At 36.0% G+C, this 19334-nt stretch overlaps 1 protein-coding gene across 1 annotated transcript; it reads left to right on the top strand.

Moving 5' to 3' along the window:
- Nucleotides 1–9277: 9277 nt before the first annotated feature.
- LOC110631180 (polygalacturonase 1 beta-like protein 3) lies at nt 9278–11458 on the top strand. The gene is made up of 2 exons (XM_021778916.2): nt 9278–9423; nt 9502–11458. The coding sequence occupies exons 1-2, from the start codon at nt 9349–9351 to the stop codon at nt 11329–11331; spliced, it is 1905 nt and encodes a 634-aa protein (XP_021634608.1). The 5' UTR covers nt 9278–9348; the 3' UTR covers nt 11332–11458.
- Nucleotides 11459–19334: the final 7876 nt, after the last annotated feature.

Genomic DNA, 19334 nt, shown 5'->3' with positions numbered 1-19334 from the left:
AAGGGATAAGCTATAAGAGCCTAGTGAGCAGAACGTAAAAACAGTTTAATGAACATATACTTGTATGAAATGCGTCACAACACAAACAATTCACATCAAGATGGACTTGTCACCAATAACCCTCTACATATTCCAATAGTGCCCAGCCCTCGACAGAGCTCCTTAGGACTTCCTCTTAAACATAACATAACATATCCAAAATGTTAGGGGCGTAGAATGGGCCTCACCTGGACTTTTGTATCATATCATATCATATCATCTCGAGGGCTAGTGAGTCATCCAATATCCATCCACATCAACAGTAAATTATGCAATGCATCATATTCGTGAATTCTAATGCAAGTATCCTAATATATATAAACATAGCATTCGTGATGCATGAACATGCTTAAAAGTTTAGTTACTTTAAAAAGATGGTTTAGTTCTACTCACCTCTGGCTGACGCTCGCCTAAACTGATGCAACTAACTCACTGTAGGTCTCTACGGTCTCCCAGGTTCGATCCTACATAGATGAACTCAAATGAGGGACCAAACATAACTATTGCATGACTTTAATCAACTCCCTAAAAAACCCCTAAAACATACCAAAATATGCATATAAAACAAGTAGAAGAAGGCTGGGCAGGAGACTTTCGGCGATAGGTTCGGTGGCCGAAGATTCCTCACAGATCCGAAAGTTAGGGACTTTCGGGGGCAAGTTCGGTGGCCTAAGCCCTTCACAGATCCGAAAGTCAGGGACTTTCGGAGGCGGGTTCGGCCGAAACCCCTTCACAGATCCAAAAGTCCATGCTTTCGGGGGCAGGTTAGGCGGCCAAAAGGCTGCCTCTACAAGCAGGTTCGGCAGCCGAACCTGGGTTGTCCAGCAAGGCAGAACCCGATTCTGCCCTATGTACACAGCCACCAAAACACTCCAATTCTCACACCCAACAACTCAAACACATGCATACTCACTCATCAAGTATAAGGGGCATAAAAACTAGCCTAATCCCCAACAAGCAACAATAAAAACACAAAAGGGAGTTTATCATCAAAACTAACACAAACCCTAAAATTTTAGATCTAACCATTTTATGCATTATTAACCCTTAACCCTTTCTTAAAACTTGATTAAAATATAGGAAAGACAAAGATCTAAACTTACCTCTTGGAAATCTAAAGGTGACAGCAACCCCAACGTGGAGATGAGATGTAACGACCCGGAAATCGGACCGCTACCGGCGCTAGGATCCAGATCGGCATAAGGCCGCCGGGACTCGTAGCAAGCTTGACATACATCCTGAATACCAGTTAAATCCCATATATGATCAACATTTACATAAAAACTTTAAAACTTTCTTTCTTTCATTCACCAAGCTTAACCTGTGCATACACAACTCATAATCATAAACATTAAACCCCACACTGGAGCCCTCATCAAATGCTCCAATGGGATAACATATCATGCATTAAGCTTGATTTACTGACACGGAGCAACTAGCCTTGGATTTTACGGCAGACTTAGACCGGGGCTAACTTTTGTATTTTAATTATTATTTTTAGATATTTTGGGTATTTTCATAATTTTGCACATTAGGGTTTTGTTTCTATTATAAATAGTCTCTCTTTGCTATTAGAAAGGAACTTTTCAATCTTTGAGAAATTTCAGTAAAACTTTTAGTCTTTTATCATATCTTTTCTCTTATTTCGTCTTAGCCAAACGATATTGGTTGAAACTCCTGACGGAGTCTAAATAGTCCTTTATCAGATTGGTATCAGAGCAAAGTTCGGCCATGGCAGATAACCAAGAGGCGCGACTTGCTGCGATTGAGGCATCTTTGGCAGAATTGAGGGAGATGATTGGACAGCTGACTTTGCAGCAAGGAATCCACCAACCCGCCGCCGCCGCACATCCCCATGTGGCCGCCATCCCTGTGGCCACCAATCCTGAGGTCACCTATGTGGTGAAGAAAATCTTATGTTCAACAAAATAGGATGATGAGACACAAAGGAGGAAGATTTTCCAGGCAAAGTGTCAAGTAGGAGAGGCAATTTGCAGGCTAATCATAGATAGCTGCAGTTGTGAGAATCTGATAGCTAAGTAATTGGTGGAGAAATTGCAGTTGCCTACACAGCCGCATCCTTCGCCATACAAAGTCGGATGGATTAAGGAAGGTCCGACAATTGAGGTCAACAGAATCTGCAGCGTGCCTATCTCGATCGGTAAATCTTATACTGAACTTGTTAATTGTGATGTTGTGGAATTTTGCTAGGTCGCCCTTGGCAGTTCGATGTTGATGCTTTGCATAAGAGGAAGGAGAATTTATACATGTTCACGTGGAATCAAAAAAAGATTACAATCTTACCTTCCGGTGCTGCGAAACATTCTAAAGTGGAAGGGAAGAATGTTGTTGCTATTTCTACGGGAGTGCAGAAGCTATCAGGCACAGTTGAAAAATCTCGAGACACAATGGCTTTATTGGTGAGAGAAAAAAGTACAATGGAGGATGCACCACCTTTACCACCACCCATCAAAGAGCTGTTGAAGGAGTTTCCTAAGATAGTGGAGGAATCATTCAAGTTTCCACCTCTGCGGGATATCCAACATCAGATTAATCTCATTCCTGGATCAAAATTATCGAATCTGCCGCATTACGAGATGAGTCTAAAGGAGAGTGAAATCCTCCAAGACCAGGTGGAATTTGCTCACAACAGTATTGCAGCAAGCAACTTGGTAAAGCAGCACGTAGATGTTTTCAAACAGGTACAACAATGCCTTATAGAAGTCAATGACAAAGATAAAGCTACAGCTGATAAACATAGGCGTTTCAAGTCCTTCAATATCGGTGACCAAGTTATGGTGTATTTACGCAAGGAGCGTGGTGGAGGACAGAAAAAACTTGACGCCAAGAAGATTGGTCCATTCCGGATCATTCAGAAGATCAATGACAATGCCTATGTTCTTGACCTCCCACATGAGATGAAAATTTCCAAGACGTTTAATGTGGCAGATCTATTTCAGTACTACCCTGCTGATGACAACTCGAGGTCGAGTTCTTTACAAGTGAAAGGAATGACACGGAGCAACTAGCCTTGGATTTTATGGTAGACTTAGACCGGGGCTAACTTTTGTATTTTAATTATTATTTTTAGATATTTTGGGTATTTTCATAATTTTGCACATTAGGGTTTTGTTTCTATTATAAATAGCCTCCCATGGCTATTAGAAAGGAACTTTTCAATCTTTGAGAAATTTCAGTAAGACTTTTAGTCTTTTATTATATCTTTTCTCATATTTCGTCTTAGCCAAACGATATTGATTGAAACTCCTGACGGAGTCTAAATAGTCCTTTATCATTTACATAAACATCAATAAAACCTTTCATTAAAAAATCATGTACTCAAAAGGGATTAACCAACATACTAGGGTCAAGCACAACTCTAAACCTCAATAAACATCATTACATTATATTGCAATACTATACTTTACATTACATCATTTTCATGTCCACATCCAACTATTACAAAAAACATGACTTCTTATTCTTGCTGACCTCCTGATTCTATCCTGAACCTGCAACCTGGGGGATTAAGATAATGGGGTGAGCTACTAGAGCCCAGTGAGCAGAATAATAAAACATTATATTTAAAGTTCATACTTTCATGAAATGCATCACATCACAGACAAATCACCTTAAGGATGAACTTGTCACCAATAGCCCTCTACATTTCCATTAGTGCCAGAACGTAGAATGGGTCTTGGTCTTTCTCTTACATAACATATCATAACATTCCAAGGTGCTAGGGACGTAGAATGGGTCTTCCTGGACTTTCTCTTACATAGTGCCAGGGACGTAGAATGGGTCTTCCTGGACTTCCGTACCGTGTCATCATCATATCATATCATATCATAGTGAGGGCTAAAGGATCATTCAACATTCATCCACATCAACAACATAATATGCAATGCAACATATTCGTGAATTTTAATGCAAACAACCTAATATATCCCATGGCATTCATGATGCGTGAATCATGCTAAAACTTTTATTATTTGCTTTGAAACATAAAGAGTCATTCTACTCACCTCAGGCTAGCTCTGACAAGACACTGAAGCAGCTATCTAACTGCTGGGGTCCTCGGTTCCTCGGGTCCGAACCTACACAGGTGGACTCAAATGAGGGACCAAACATACATGAACATGACTCTAAACTACTCCCCAAAAACCCCCTAAAACACCTTAAAACAATCATAGAAAACATGCAAAGGAAGGCTGAACAGGGCACTTTCGGCGGCAGGTTCGACGGCCGAAAGTCCCTCCAGAGCCGAAACTCAGTCACTTTCGGCGGCACCTTCGGCGGTCGAAAGTTCCTTCCAGAGATGAAACTCATGCATGTTCGGCGGCACCTTCGGCTGCCAAAAGTCCACTTTCGGGGGCAGGGTTCGGCAGCCAAAGGCTTGCCTCCACAGGCAGGTTCGGCGGCCGAAAGTCCTTCGGCGGTCGAAAGTCCTTCGGCTGCCGAACTTGAGTTCTTCCAAATGGCAGAACTCAGCCTCTTCATGCTCATTTTGCCTCCCAAACCATTCAAACATATATTTAACTATTCTACAACATGCATACATAAGCAAATAAGCATTTAGGGGTCTCAAACTATCCTAAACCCCAACACAAACACATAAGGCAACTCAAACAACAATCATTACCCAAAAACTCAACATTTACCCTAACAACAAACAACTAACTTACACATGCATTTCTACCCCATAAACTTTCATAAAACTTGTTTAAAATATGAAATGAGCTAAGGATCTACTCTTACCTCTTGAAGATCGAGAGGAGAGGCGATCCAACTCAGAGATGGGAGAAACCTAGCTCCTTGGGTCTCCAAGCTCCAAAACTTGATCTTAGCTCCAAAACTCTTCAAAACCAAGTTAGAACTCGTTAAAACTTGCAAGATTTGAGGAAAATCATCAAAACCAACCATGGGAGAGCATGGACTCACCATTGGCCGAAAATAGGGGAGAAAGCTCGCCCATTTTCGGCCATAGGTCCTTTTATAGGTGGCTAGCCAGGCCACCTTCGGAAGCCGAAGGCGACTCCAAAACGCATGCATGTTCGGCGGCCGAACATGAGGTTCGACGGCCGAACATGAGTCATATTCGGAAGTCTAACGTGCCCCCCTAAACTATCCCACGTTCTGCGGCCGAACCTGGAAATGTCTCCATGGTCTTTTTCATTCAAAACTCAATTTCTTTCTTACTTATTAAAACCTTAAAATACATTAAAACATTTTATGAAAACATGATTTTACCCTTCTAGAGGGTTCCGACATCCGAGATTCCACCAGACGGTAGGAATTTCGATACCGGAGTCTAGCTGGGTATTACATGAGATAAAACGGTTTCCGGAGGTCTCCAAGGTTTAAAAACTTGGATTCAAGTTTAAATCTTCAAAAAAAAAGAGAAAACTCTTGAATTTCTGAAAGATTTGAAGGAAAAACAACAAAAGCATCAAAGGGTGGTAAGGACTCACCTCTGCCCAGAAATGGAGAGAAAAACTCTCTCATTTTCGGACTGAATGCCTCTTATAGGTGGCTAGATAAACCACCTTCGGGGGCTGAAAGGAAAGGTCCTGCGGCGGCACCATCTTCGGCGACCGAACTTGAAGATTCGGCGGCCGAACCTGGGGTTTTCCTTCAAAACTATTTTCTTTCTTTTTAACACAAAACCTTTCTGAGATTTCAAATTCATTTTATGAAAACTTTATTTTACCCTTCTAAGGAGATTCTAGTTTCGAGATTTCAGATTCTAATGGGGATTCCGTCGGAAAGTTAGAATTCTGGCGCCGAAACTTAGCCGAGTATTACATTAGAACATCAATATATTTAAGCTTAATTTTTCAGATAAGTTGTATTTTGTATTTTCTTATTTGCATGTTGAAGATTTTGATTTCTCAGCAACATATTAGGATTATTGGATGCAGTTTTTAGTGGCACGATATCTCTTAGAGATATTTATCAGCGTCTTTCTTTCAGGTTTCCAACCTCCCAAAAGCCAAAAATGCTAAAGAGCTCTGCTTATCTCCTGTGTGTTTCCCCTTAACACAAACCCTGCTCCTTTTCCATGGCTTTTGTTACTTTGTAGCTTGGTCTAATTGTACTCCTGAGGTGCTATTGAAGTTGGGACTCTGCAAGCTTTGATTGTTTTCTGTCCCTGTGAAGAATCTGAATGTGCATGAAGTTGATCAATTCATGTTTTTCTCTAACTTTTGCCTCGTAACTATTTTTTTGGTTTTGCGCAATCTAGAGAAGCTTTTCTCCGGATTGGCTAGTCCAACTTTGAATTTTCTCTAAAAGTTGTTTTAAGCTTTATTAGACTGAGTGTTGGATCTATCTTTCTACCTATATTCTTCAAAAATTATTCTATATAATTCTCGTATATAAAAAATACAAATTAGTGATAAAATAAAAATTACATATTAATTTTTAATTAATTATAGTGGATTAAGAAGTCCACTGTAATTAATAACTATAATATAACCGTTACACATACAACAGTGCTACTATAAAATTTTTCATGCTCTAGAAACTTATGCTGCTGATATTCTTGTATTGGGTTTTGCTCTATTCGATAGACTCTCTTCTATTAAAATTGAAGATATTGATATATCTCGAAAGACAAAGGTGAATGAGCTATGAGGAGTTGGGCAGTGGAGATTACCTAACTCTTTAGATAGTACGATTGAGTTGGCATGGAATGAGATGAGGAAATATAGAGTGTGGGAGAATGTGGAGTATAATTTAGAAGTTGATGCAGGGACAATTGTGAAAAAAGTAGCAACTATTGTGAAATTAAAATTAATGAAAGAAGATGGAACGGCCAGCAGAGCAGGTGGACTTAAGCTAAGGGCTAGAGTTGTTACCACGCTGCTCAGGTGGATATTTCTTCTCCCCTTGTTTATATGTGTGTTAAATGGTTGGAGGCTTATGGTATTAAAGTCACTGGATGATGCTGACATGCTGTGAATCGTGTGCTATGATTTGGAAACCTGAGATGAGGTTGTGGATAAAAGGTGACTGGGTCTGCTGGTTAGGCTTTTTTGTTTTTGGGTCTGCTTTGATATTCTGAAACGATGCTTAAAAAATAATTGATAGCTGAATTTGCAGATTAGCTTTATTTGTTTTCTTATACTAACAGATTGAATGAAGGAGGCTGATTTGTTTGGAAATTGTATATAAATAGTGGATGATTGTATTGTATAATTTATCTCTTTGGCAATAAAGATTTATTGGCTAAAAAAAATAATATAATATAAAAAGATATACATATACTCAACTAAAAGGAAAAATCTCCTTTCCAAATGTTGAAAATTAATTAGATGAAACTTCATGGTGAAAGAATAATTAAAAACCTTAGATATCCTCCAAATCTACTTAAAAATAATTATAACCAAATAATTAATCAATTATGTGATAAAGAACTATTTACACTCGGGTAAGAATTTCAACTAATACTATTTGATTAAGACGAAATAAGAGAAAAGATAAATTAGAAAAATAAAAGTATTATTGAAATTTTTTAAAAATTGAAAAAGTAATTTTCTAATAAATAAAAGAGATTATTTATAATAGAAATAAAATCCTAATAAGTAAAATTATGAAAATATTTAAAATATCAAAAAAAATAATTAAAATGTAAAATTGACCTCTAAATAATAAAATTTTTATATCGAACTTGCGATTAGATTTGCGGTCATCGTCATATTTTTTAAAATCGTGTATTTCGAAATTCTTTTTTAAAAAATTATAATGAGTTTCTATCGGATGTTCTGAACCTTGAATCCTAAACCCTAACCTTGAACCCTGTTAAGATCGATTCAAATTTACTGTAAAGTTCAAAATTAATTATTTCATGTCACTATGAGTATAAATATACAACAGAAAAAGCGAAATTATGCATCAAGATACACATAAATAGATCTCCCCATAAAAAATTTATATAAAATTCATTCTTTTATATTTAGAATTTATAATAAATTGCATTCAAATAAGAATTTCTCCATGCAGCAGAATTATACACATGTTTCGTACAAGGCTGAACACTTGCCAGTTTCATTTTTCCTTTTTTTTTTAAAAAAAAAAAAATTTCACTGATAATATTTCTCGTGACAAAACAAAATTAGTTTGAGTAGCCATATTGGAACATGTAAAGAAGCTAGACGACATTGCATCAGTGCGTCTAAATAGGAGATATTGGAAGCCCATAGAGCCAAAAACGAAGCATATATGATTTTTGACATTTTCTGTTATTTCTTATAATTATATTTTATATTTATATATTGTCAGTAGAAGCTCTAAACAAGAATAATATATACAACGGCCTGCCACAGTGCATATATAGAGAGAGAGATATAGTTTTTTGTCTGGACTCTCTGTGATTAACGAGAGAGTGGTTACCATTTATTTTGAGATTCGTGTTTTGTGGGATTAATATCTTACCCATGCGTTGATCCTCAGACATTATCGTTGTGGTTGTAGACAAAGTATCTGTATTCTCTGCCCACTAACAACCAATTAACTTATATGCTCTTGATTTCCTAACCCCATCTTAGTCCACGATTTTCCATGATTAATCCTTAATTTAACTCCCTTAAAACAATCACTTCTCATAAACAAATTACTGAATCTTAGATCCAAGAGGACCATCACAGTTTTCGTTTCTGCTTACCCACTATTTTTCCAATTTTCTAAATTCAGTACTCTACCATTTAGTCTTTTCAGGTAATGGCCAATGCCTACCATTTTATTTATTTTATAATATAATATTATTCAGCTACCTACTTGTTATTTTACGCTGAGACCAAAGCCAATATTGATCTTACTCTTTAACTTTGTTTTTTTTATGAGTTTAGAGTTTGATATTTCTCAATTTTGAAGACGAATTTCGATACCATTGTCCAAAGCAATTGGTATTCTTCAACTTAGTAGGATGAATAATTTCGTGGAGAAATTAAGATGAGTTTTATTATCTCCTAATCATGTCTAGTATTCAAGCAAACTACTCTTAATGACTATTTGTTTAATTTTTCGTATGTCTGGATAACCAAATAGTTTGGTAATGATAGCTGAGAGCCAAAGGCACAAGAGTGCCACCTCCTCTCAATAGATTACTCGACAAACTTTTTTATAAAGCAAAACTTGGCAGAAAAGTAAAGTAGCTTCTATCAATAAATACAGCTCTTTTTCTTTTCTTTTCTTTTTTCTTTTTTTTTTTTTAATTTTTTGATAATAACACAGCTCTTATTTATGGCTCTAAGAAGCATACTTCCTACACATCTATATCTCCCATAGCACACTTACACCAAAGAAACAATGGGTAGAGAAGGAGAACTCACCCAAGTTACTATTCTCTTCTTCTTTCTTTTGTTATCAGTCTCTTCTTTAAAGGTAAAAAACATCACTTTTCTTCCTTTTAACCACTTATAATTATTCGCTTGATCACGCCTTCTTTGTCTTGTTACGCAGGTTTCTTTTGCTTCTACAGCTGATACTGTACGCAAGCAAAATTACTCGTCAATCGAGCTTAATCCCTTTTCTCCGAGAGCATCTCTGATTCGTTATTGGAATAAACACATCTCTAACAACCTCCCTAAACCACCATTTCTCCTTTCCAAAGCTTCTCCACTCAGTGCTGTAGACTCTGCTTTTCTCTCCAAACTCGCCGCCCAGAACTTGCTTTCTTCACATCTCGACTACTTTTGTTCCTTGGCTAATTTGTTCTGCTCCTTTGACTCAAAATCAAGTTTAGGCAGGCGTGATGAAGATGCCAACTTTGCACATTATTCCAACAAGCGTTTTTCAAACTATGGCAGGTCGAAACTCGGAGGAGTCGACTCATTCACGAACTACTCTAATGGATTGAACTCTGCTGCTGACTCATTTCTTCGGTACAGCCGTGAAGGTACGGGCCATAGTGAAACATTCACAAACTATGCTACCGATGGAAATGTGGCCAATGCAACCTTTGGCAACTACGGCGCTGGTGCCACCGGCGGATCCGGTGTTTTCAAGAACTATAACGACCGAGTCAATGTGCCTGGCCTCCGATTCACAACTTATGACTCGGATGGCAATAACCATAAGCTCTCATTTACAACTTACGGCGATGATACAAACTCTGGTTCTCAAGCATTTACTAGTTATGGCAAGAAAGGAAATGGTGTCCCAGCTGAGTTCACAACTTATAGTGGAGATTCAAACATTATTGATTCTACATTCACTGGTTATGGTGAATTAGGCAATGCGGCCAATGATTCCTTCACAGGTTATGGCCTTTCTGGTAACAACCCACATAACAATTTCAAGAGTTATGCTACTGGTGCAAACTCTGCCATTGATAGCTTCTCCAGCTACAGGAATGGAGCCAATGTTGGTCATGATTCATTTCAATCTTACGCCAGAAATACAAATGCAGGGAAAGTCAGTTTCACTAATTATGGGAAAACATTCAATCCTGGCAACGACACATTTACAGAATATGGCAAAGGATCCAAGGGTTTGACCACCATTGGCTTCAAAACTTATGGTCCTGACAGATCGTTCAAGGATTATATCGAAAAGGGCGTTTCTTTCACTGGTTATACCAACACAAGTAGTAGCAGTAGTGGCAATTTTGTAAGTCGCAGATGGGTGGAGCCTGGCAAGTTTTTCAGGGAATCAATGTTGAAGCAAGGAAATGTGATGGCAATGCCGGACATTAGAGACAAAATGCCCCCAAGATCATTTTTACCCAGACCAATTCTGTCAAAATTGCCATTCTCATCCCATCAGCTCTCAGAGCTGAAGGAAATTTTCCATGCGCCAGAGAACTCAACAATGGAGAGTGTGCTTGTGAACGCACTGGCTGAGTGCGAGAGAGCACCGAGCCGGGGCGAGACCAAGCGGTGTGTTGGGTCAATGGAGGACATGGTAGACTTCGCTGTCTCGGTCTTGGGGCGCAACGTGGTGGTAAGGACCACAGAAAATGTTAATGGGTCAAAGAAAAATGTGATGATGGGATGGATCAAAGGGATCAACGGTGGGGAAGTGACGAAATCAGTGTCTTGTCACCAAAGCCTTTACCCGTACTTGCTGTATTATTGCCATTCAGTGCCCAAAGTGAGGGTTTATGAGGCAGAAATTTTGGATGCTGAGAGCAAAACCAAAATCAATGTTGGAGTTGCAATTTGTCATCTTGATACTTCAGCATGGAGTCCAGAACACGGTGCATTTGTGGCACTAGGTTCAAGCCCTGGGCAAATTGAGGTCTGCCATTGGATCTTTGAAAATGACATGACTTGGACCATTGCTGATTGAGGAGTCGTTGCCTGGGTTTCATTTGTGAATTTTTATTTTTGAGCTTTGTCCTCCTTTTTTTCTTTTCTTTCAATTTGAATTGTTTTAATTAATTTTGTATTTCCAATTTATCTTTCACTTTCTCTAGCCTTTTGATTTATTTGTTGCTTTTTTGGAGATTTTGTATTTCTTTTCTTTCAATTTCAATTGTTTTAATTAAAAGGCTGACGCCGATCTTCCAGATGTTGCTAAATAAGGGAACAAATGGGATAATATCTCATTTCCAAGAAGGAAAAGAAATAAGTGCGCGTGTGAGTATATCGAGTGATTGTGCGGTGAAAAGCAATGCCACAATTGCTTTGCACTTTGCAGCTTTGGCCTTTGAGTGAAACCCAAGAAAATGCTTCTAATCTTCTTCTATCCGTACGCATTTGCTCTCAACTCTTATGGCCTTAGATCATTTGCGTCCCGCCGTTCAGAAATTTCTGGCTCTTGGGTCCCCGATGAGATCCCATCATTATCTCTTTCCTCCTTCACGACCGTCCATCATGCACTTCTAGGCAATGCAAGTGAAGCTTTTGCTTCTCATTCGGGTGGAGCTTCAATCAATCTAGAACATCTTTTATGTTTTTATTACTTCAAGCCCTGGGCTTGTTCTTTTTATTAAGGATAAAGACTAACTATAACAGTTTTATCTATTTTTAAGTATTTGAGTTATAGCTATATACTTATCTTGTATTTAGTTAGTTGTAGATATTAAGGATAAAGACTAACTATAACAGTTTTATCTATTTTTAGTATTTGAGTTATAGCTGTATACTTATTTTTAGTATTTGAGTTATAGCTATATACTTATCTTGTATTTAGTTAGTTGTAAACTTGTATTATATAAGTTTTTGTAATACGTTCAGTAAATAATACAAAAACCCTTTTCTCTATATGGTATCAGAGCCGCAATCTGCTCTCACGAGTTTTCTGATCCAATTTTCTTAAATTTTAATCAATGGCTTCGTCATCTATTACTGTTATTCAATTAAATGCTCCAACGCATTTTCCTATTAAACTTACTCAGGAGAATTTTCCTGTTTGGAGAAAACAGATTCAATCAACCTTAATTGGTCTTGATTTACTTGATTTTATTGATGGTTCACGGGTTGCACCATCACAATTTCTTTCTGAAAAAGACAAAACAGCCAACCCAGCTTTCGCCTTATGGTTTCGACAAGATCAAATCTTGATCAGTGCTCTTTTAGGAAGTTGTTTCGATACTATTCAACCCTTGATTTCTTCAGCCAATACTGCCAAAGAAGCATGGGATCGGCTTCACCAGAGTTTTGCTAATGTTTCTCGTTCTAGAATTTTGTCCTTAAAGACTAAATTAGCACAGAACTCTAAGGGAACCAAACCGATTGCTGTTTTTCTCAATGAGATGAGGGCTATTGCAGATGAGCTTGCTCTTACCCAGAATCCGGTGAGTGATGATGATTTAATTGTTTATATTATCACGCGATTGGGAGATGATTACAGTCCCATAGTTGCTGCGTTAAAAGTTCGTGAAACCCCAATAACCTTTTCTGATCTCTTTGAAAAACTTACTGATCATGAACGATCCTTACAAGAAAAAGATTCCACAACTGTTTCAGCTACGTCACAAGTGATTGCTACTATCAATTACACTCAACGTTCTAGAGGGCGTTCACAAAATCAGAATGGCAATTATAATCGATCTCCACAAAACTACAATTATTCTGGAAATCAACGTGGTGGTCGTGGTTCTTACTCTGGTGGTCGAGGTCGCAGTTCTTATCGACCTAATGTGGTATGTCAATTTTGTGAATATACTGGGCATACTACTGCTGAATGTCGCAAATTGGCTCGCTTTCTTAAGGAGAATAATATGTCTTTGAAGACTGATACCTCTCATTCTTTAGCACCGATACCTGCAGTTAATGTTACTTCTGCTATGGCTGCTTCTTCTCCACAACAATGGTTGTTTGATAGCGGAGCTTCTCATCATGTTGTGTCGAATCCAGCTTCTTTGCAAAGCTATTCTGACTATGGAGGTCCTGAGGAAGTACAACTTGGTGATGGTAAAACGCTTGCTGTATCACATACTGGTTTTGTGCAAATTCCTGCTTACTCTAAGAATTTATCATTGCCTAATGTGTTATGTGTGCCTAATCTGCGCAAGAATTTGGTTTCAATTGCTAAGTTATGTCGCACTAATCATGTTTCTGTGGAATTTTTTCCATCTTATTTTGTTGTGAAGGATCTGTACACGGGGGCGTCTCTGCTACGGGGAGAGAACATTGATGATATCTACTGTGCAAGTTTTTCTAGAGTTAATTCTCAACGTCCTCAGCTGAATGTTACTACTCGGTGTCTGTCTTTGCTTTCTGAATGGCATCATAAGCTTGGTCATCCCAACAATAAAGTCTTTTTGTTAGTACTTCGAAATATTGGTCTTCAGTCTATGTCTAACTATGTTTCTAGTTTTCATTGTACTTCCTGCTCTATGAGCAAGAGTCATAAATTACCGTTTTCTGAGAATTCTCTTGTTAGTAATAAGCCTTTGCAACTTGTTTATTCCGATGTTTGGGGTCCTACACAAAAATCTATTGATGGCTATGAGTATTACGCTACATTTATTGATCACTATTCTAAGTATGTTTGGCTATATCCCATGAAGAAGAAATCTGATACTCATGATTTGTTTATCCACTTTCAGAAATTGGTTGAAAATTATTTTCACACTAAAATTGTTTCTGTGTTCACTGATAATGGTGGGGAGTATCAAAAGCTTAAGCATCATTTTTTGTCTTGTGGTATTTCACATTATACAACACCTCCACATACGCCAGAGTATAATGGTACTGCTGAACGTCGTCATCGCTCAATAGTTGAAACAGGTCTTGCTATGTTACAATTTTCGTCTTTACCTTCTAATTATTGGTCTCATGCTTTCCAGGCTGCTGTTTATTTGCTCAATCGGTTGCCTTCATCCGCTATTTCATTTCAAACACCTTTCTCTAGATTGTTTGGTAGGTCTCATAATTTTAAGAGATTGAAATCTTTTGGTTGTCTTTGTTTTCCATGGCTAAGGCCATATAATAATTCTAAACTTCAGTGTCGTTCATTGCCTTGTATTTTTCTTGGATATTCTCCAACTCAATCTGCATACAAATGTTACGATCCAAAGGCTAATCGTTTGTATTTGTCTCGTCATGTTCAATTTGTTGAGCATATTTTTCCATCTGAAACTTGCACTAGTTCTCATCAATTTACAGATTATTTTCGAGATGCTTCTTGTACAGGTTCGGCACAACAACAAAATTCATCACCTGTTGCACCAACTGTAGTTGCTTCGGTTCCATTGGCAATTTCTATTCCAAGTGATTCTGATTTGTTGGTTTCGAGTACTGGTTCAGAATCTATTACAGCATTATCAGCAGAATCTGATCAATCTGCCATGCCATTAATTAGTACTGAGACTCAACAAGTTGAACCTTTGATGTCTGAATCTTCTACTGCTGATTTAGATTTGCCACTACCGATTGTTTCACAAGACTCAGTTCCAGCTCCTGTACAACGACAGCAGCGACAAAGGAAGCCTAACTCAAAGTATTTTAATTCTTCTTTTGTTAATCTTACAACTAAATATCCTTTACAGGATACACTCGAGCCAAGAACAGTTAAACAAGCTCTGGCAAGTTCACTTTGGCGGCAGGCGATGGATTCAGAGTACAATGCTCTTTTGCAAAATAAAACTTGGGAGTTGGTTCCGAGAGACAAACATCATCTTATTAGTTGCAAATGGGTGTTTCGGATTAAGCGTAAACCGGATGGTACTATTGATAAGTACAAGGCACGTTTGGTTGCCAAAGGATTTCTTCAGGAACCTGGGCGTGATTATTTTGATACATTAAGTCCGGTTACAAAACCGGTCACAATTCGGGTAGTTCTTACTCTTGCAATTTCTAAAGGATGGCAGTTAAGGCAATTGGATGTAAATAATGCCTTTTTACATGGCACACTTTATGAAGATGTCTACATGCAGCAACCTCCAGGATATGTGCAACCTGAGTTTTCTGATTATGTTTGCAAACTGAAGAAGTCTCTTTATGGTTTGAAACAGGCTCCACGAGCTTGGTATCTTGAACTTACTTCTTTTTTGCTCAAACTTGGTTTTCGCAAATCAAATGCTGATGCGTCCTTGTTTATTTTTTCCTCCAATGGGATTACTGCATATTTTCTAGTATATGTTGATGATATTGTACTTACAGGTAATAACAATCATTTTCTGAATACCTGTGTACAGAAGCTATCTGCTCAGTTCTCTATCAAAGATTTGGGAATATTAAATCATTTTTTGGGGGTTGAAGTAATTTCTACAGCTGCAGGATTATTTCTTTCGCAACATCGACATATTGCTAATTTGTTAGAGCGATTTGATATGGCTGGAGCTAAAGAGGTGAATACTCCTATGTCTACAGGAGACAAGCTGATATTAAATGATGGTTCTAGTTCGACTGATTCCACCGTATATCGCCAAATTGTTGGATCTCTTCAATATTTGGCAATTACGCGTCCTGATGTTTCTTTTGCAGTGAATCGGCTGTCACAGTTTATGCATGCACCGACGCAAACTCATCTTCAAGCACTGAAACGTGTTTTGCGATATCTCAAAAGAACCATACATTATGGCTTATTTCTCAATCGAAATTCTACTCATACTCTGTCAGCCTTCTCTGATTCTGATTGGGGTGGTGCCCTTGATAATGGGCGGTCTACAACTGCTTATGTTCTATATCTTGGTTCTAATATTATCTCTTGGAAATCTAGTCGGCAAAAGACTGTCTCACGATCTTCTACAGAGGCTGAGTACAAAGCCTTAGCCAATGCTGCAGCAGAGGTATTTTGGGTTCAAAGTTTATTACAAGATTTGGGAGCACCAATATCACAACCACCAGTCCTTCATTGTGATAATCTTGGTGCGACTTACTTCTGCGCCAATCCAATCTATCATACTAGGATGAAGCATCTTGCACTGGATTACCATTTTGTTCGCGAGAAAATTAATGCTGGACAGTTAAGGGTTCTTCACATAAGTTCAAAAGATCAAGTTGCTGATGTGCTTACAAAGGCTTTGGGAAGAACTCAGTTTTGTTACTTTAGAACCAAGATTGGAGTCTCCAATGGCGCCTCAATCTTGCGGGGGCGTATTAAGGATAAAGACTAACTATAACAGTTTTATCTATTTTTAAGTATTTGAGTTATAGCTATATACTTATCTTGTATTTAGTTAGTTGTAGATATTAAGGATAAAGACTAACTATAACAGTTTTATCTATTTTTAGTATTTGAGTTATAGTTGTATACTTATTTTTAGTATTTGAGTTATAGCTATATACTTATCTTGTATTTAGTTAGTTGTAAACTTGTATTATATAAGTTTTTGTAATACGTTCAGTAAATAATACAAAAACCCTTTTCTCTATACTTTTCACTGTCTGGCCCCTTTGTTCCTTCGCTTTCAAGGACAAAATAAGGAGAAAAATTATGATGGACCACTGATGGAGCCCTAGGTCCTAAACTCCTGTAGAAATTTGATATATTTTTTTAATTAAGGTTCTTTTTAAAATCCCTTTAGATATTATTATTATTATTATTAATAATTAAGTTAATAATGTTTTAAAATTTTGATCACATTAGATACTGTAATGATTTCATCTATTTTCTAAGTATGTTACATAATTTAAATTTCAATTAAATTACTATTTAGTAATTAAAATTTTTGCCATTATTAATGTTTTAATTTATTTACTTTTAAAAGACAAATTTAAACATTCATATCTTTTTAATACTTTCTTTAGCAACTAAATAAATTCAACTGTTTAATAGAATCAAAATTTATGGATATTTTAAAACATTATAGAAATCAATTTTTTTTTAATAATAATGGTATTAAAAAATTTTAATTTATTATTTTAATTAAATTAATGATGTCTGCAGCACCGCAAATATAATAAGGACTTGAAATTAACTCCAGATTATCACTAGATTTAATACTGTTAAAAACTGATAATTAATCATTATTAAAATTATATATTAGAAATTTTAATTCAATTATAAAAATTGAATATATTTTAACATAAAATTTTAAAATAATAATATAATTTTCCAAACTATTTTTCTTAATGACGTTTTAAAATGTTAAAAATATTTTTACATTCAATCTCAAACAGGGAAGATAGGTTGGGATTAACGATGAGCCACATATTCAATTTTTAAGCCCAAGACTGCAAACATTCCCCTCTTATTTTGGAGAAGATGCCCCTTTATAACTTGCAATAAGGAGAGAAAAAATATATATATATGTCAAATCCATAATCCGATTTCCATCTAAATAAGGGAAAATAATGTAAAATGAGAGTTGACACTAAATTTATATATATCTAGTAAGTTTTTTTTTTTAATTTAAAAACATTTCGTAACACATTTAAATTTTATTAAATTAAAATAAAAATAACTATATATTATTTGATAATTTATATATTTGTATAGTTTTAATATTTTAAAACACTAAAATTTTGAGTTTGATTCTTTAAAACATCTTAGTTTATTTGAGTTTTAATATTATAAAAATAGCGACAAATCATAATAAGTTAGTTGATAGCCTAATTTGGGAAGCTACATATGAGCTGGTAAAGAGTAGTCCAGAGAAAGTGATGGCTAAAGGACAAAATATAACAAGACAAATAAATTTTCCTTATTTATCAGAAATATGCTACAGAAGGATTCATTCCGCTTAAATAGAGCTGCCTTTACTTGTAGATTGTAAAGTGGTTCATCATTTATGAATTTGAAGATGAAATCTCTCTCTGCTGATGGATGGATGCCCTGCCTTTCTATTCAGGAAGCAGATAATTGCTATTTCCAAGGAACGTTAGCTCTGGCGCCCTAATTGTTTTTATTATTTTTTGATATTCATGCTATTCTTTTTAACTATATTTATTATTATTCTGTTTATTGATATCACGATAATTTATTGTGTAATTATTTCAGATTAATTAAATTTATAATTAGTAAATTTAATATAAAATAAATAATAAATTAGGTTGTATAAAGTCATTTTAACAAATAATATATTCTAATTTAAATACACCAAATGTTTTGCATGTATTAGTTAAAATCAATTCTTATTAATTTTTAATGTAATAATTAAATTAAATTTTAAGAGTTACGATTGTCTAAAAGTTAGAATTAATTAATGACTATCTGTTTCTCAACTAGTTTAAAAATTTAAAAAGGTTTGGGTATTAAAATATTTTTGATATTTATAAAAAATAATTTAAAATCATTTATGCATTTATAATCAATTAATAATACTAAAATTAATATTAATCCTTTGACTGAATTTATCTCATATTAATTTTTTTCTTAAATTTACTTGCTTTTTTTTTTAATATTATTATTTTTTCTTTACCAAACTCATATTTTACAGATCCAGCACCCACCTTTCAGTTTCCAAGCTTTCAATAGAAGCCGTGTATCATTTTCTGTTTGTGTTCAAAAATAAATATTTTTTCACAAACAAAGAATTCTCAATTGAGGTTTCTAAGACTTAATATTATAGCTTATCTGGTTTTCCTCGCTAAATACCATATTCAATGAATTATTTTCCCTCTAGCTTGTATTTTCCTTCGATTTTTCGCTATTCAAAATCTGGTATTTACTTTATAAAGTTAAATAGTAGTAGATTCGTATAGTTTAGAGAAACTAGTTTTGTGATTTTAATTTTTTTTAAAAAAATTAAAAAAATTAAATATTGACCAGTAAATCAATGAATTGGCATGCCTAGCTGGCAGGCTCGTCCGTCAATGGTGGTTGCTCTGTCATTTCATATTCTTCATACTCTTCTTCTTCCAGGAAATCCAGAATTATTAGCTCTTTTTTAATGATTGTAAGATAGAAGATGAGATTCCAAACGTGTTCTCTTCTCTTAAAATTAATCAACAAAAACC

This window comes from Manihot esculenta, chromosome 14 (genome assembly GCF_001659605.2).
Source record: "Manihot esculenta cultivar AM560-2 chromosome 14, M.esculenta_v8, whole genome shotgun sequence".
NCBI classification, from domain to species: Eukaryota; Viridiplantae; Streptophyta; class Magnoliopsida; order Malpighiales; family Euphorbiaceae; genus Manihot; species Manihot esculenta.
The sequence above is the reverse complement of the archived record's forward strand: the minus strand, read 5'-3'. Positions and strand labels throughout refer to the sequence as shown.

Coding starts and splice junctions, on each gene's coding strand:
- LOC110631180 (XM_021778916.2), top strand. CDS start 9,349: ATGGGTAGAGAAGGAGAACTCACCCAAGTTACTATTCTCTTCTTCTTT. Junction 9,424..9,501: donor TATCAGTCTCTTCTTTAAAG/GTAAAAAACATC, acceptor CTTGTTACGCAG/GTTTCTTTTGCTTCTACAGC.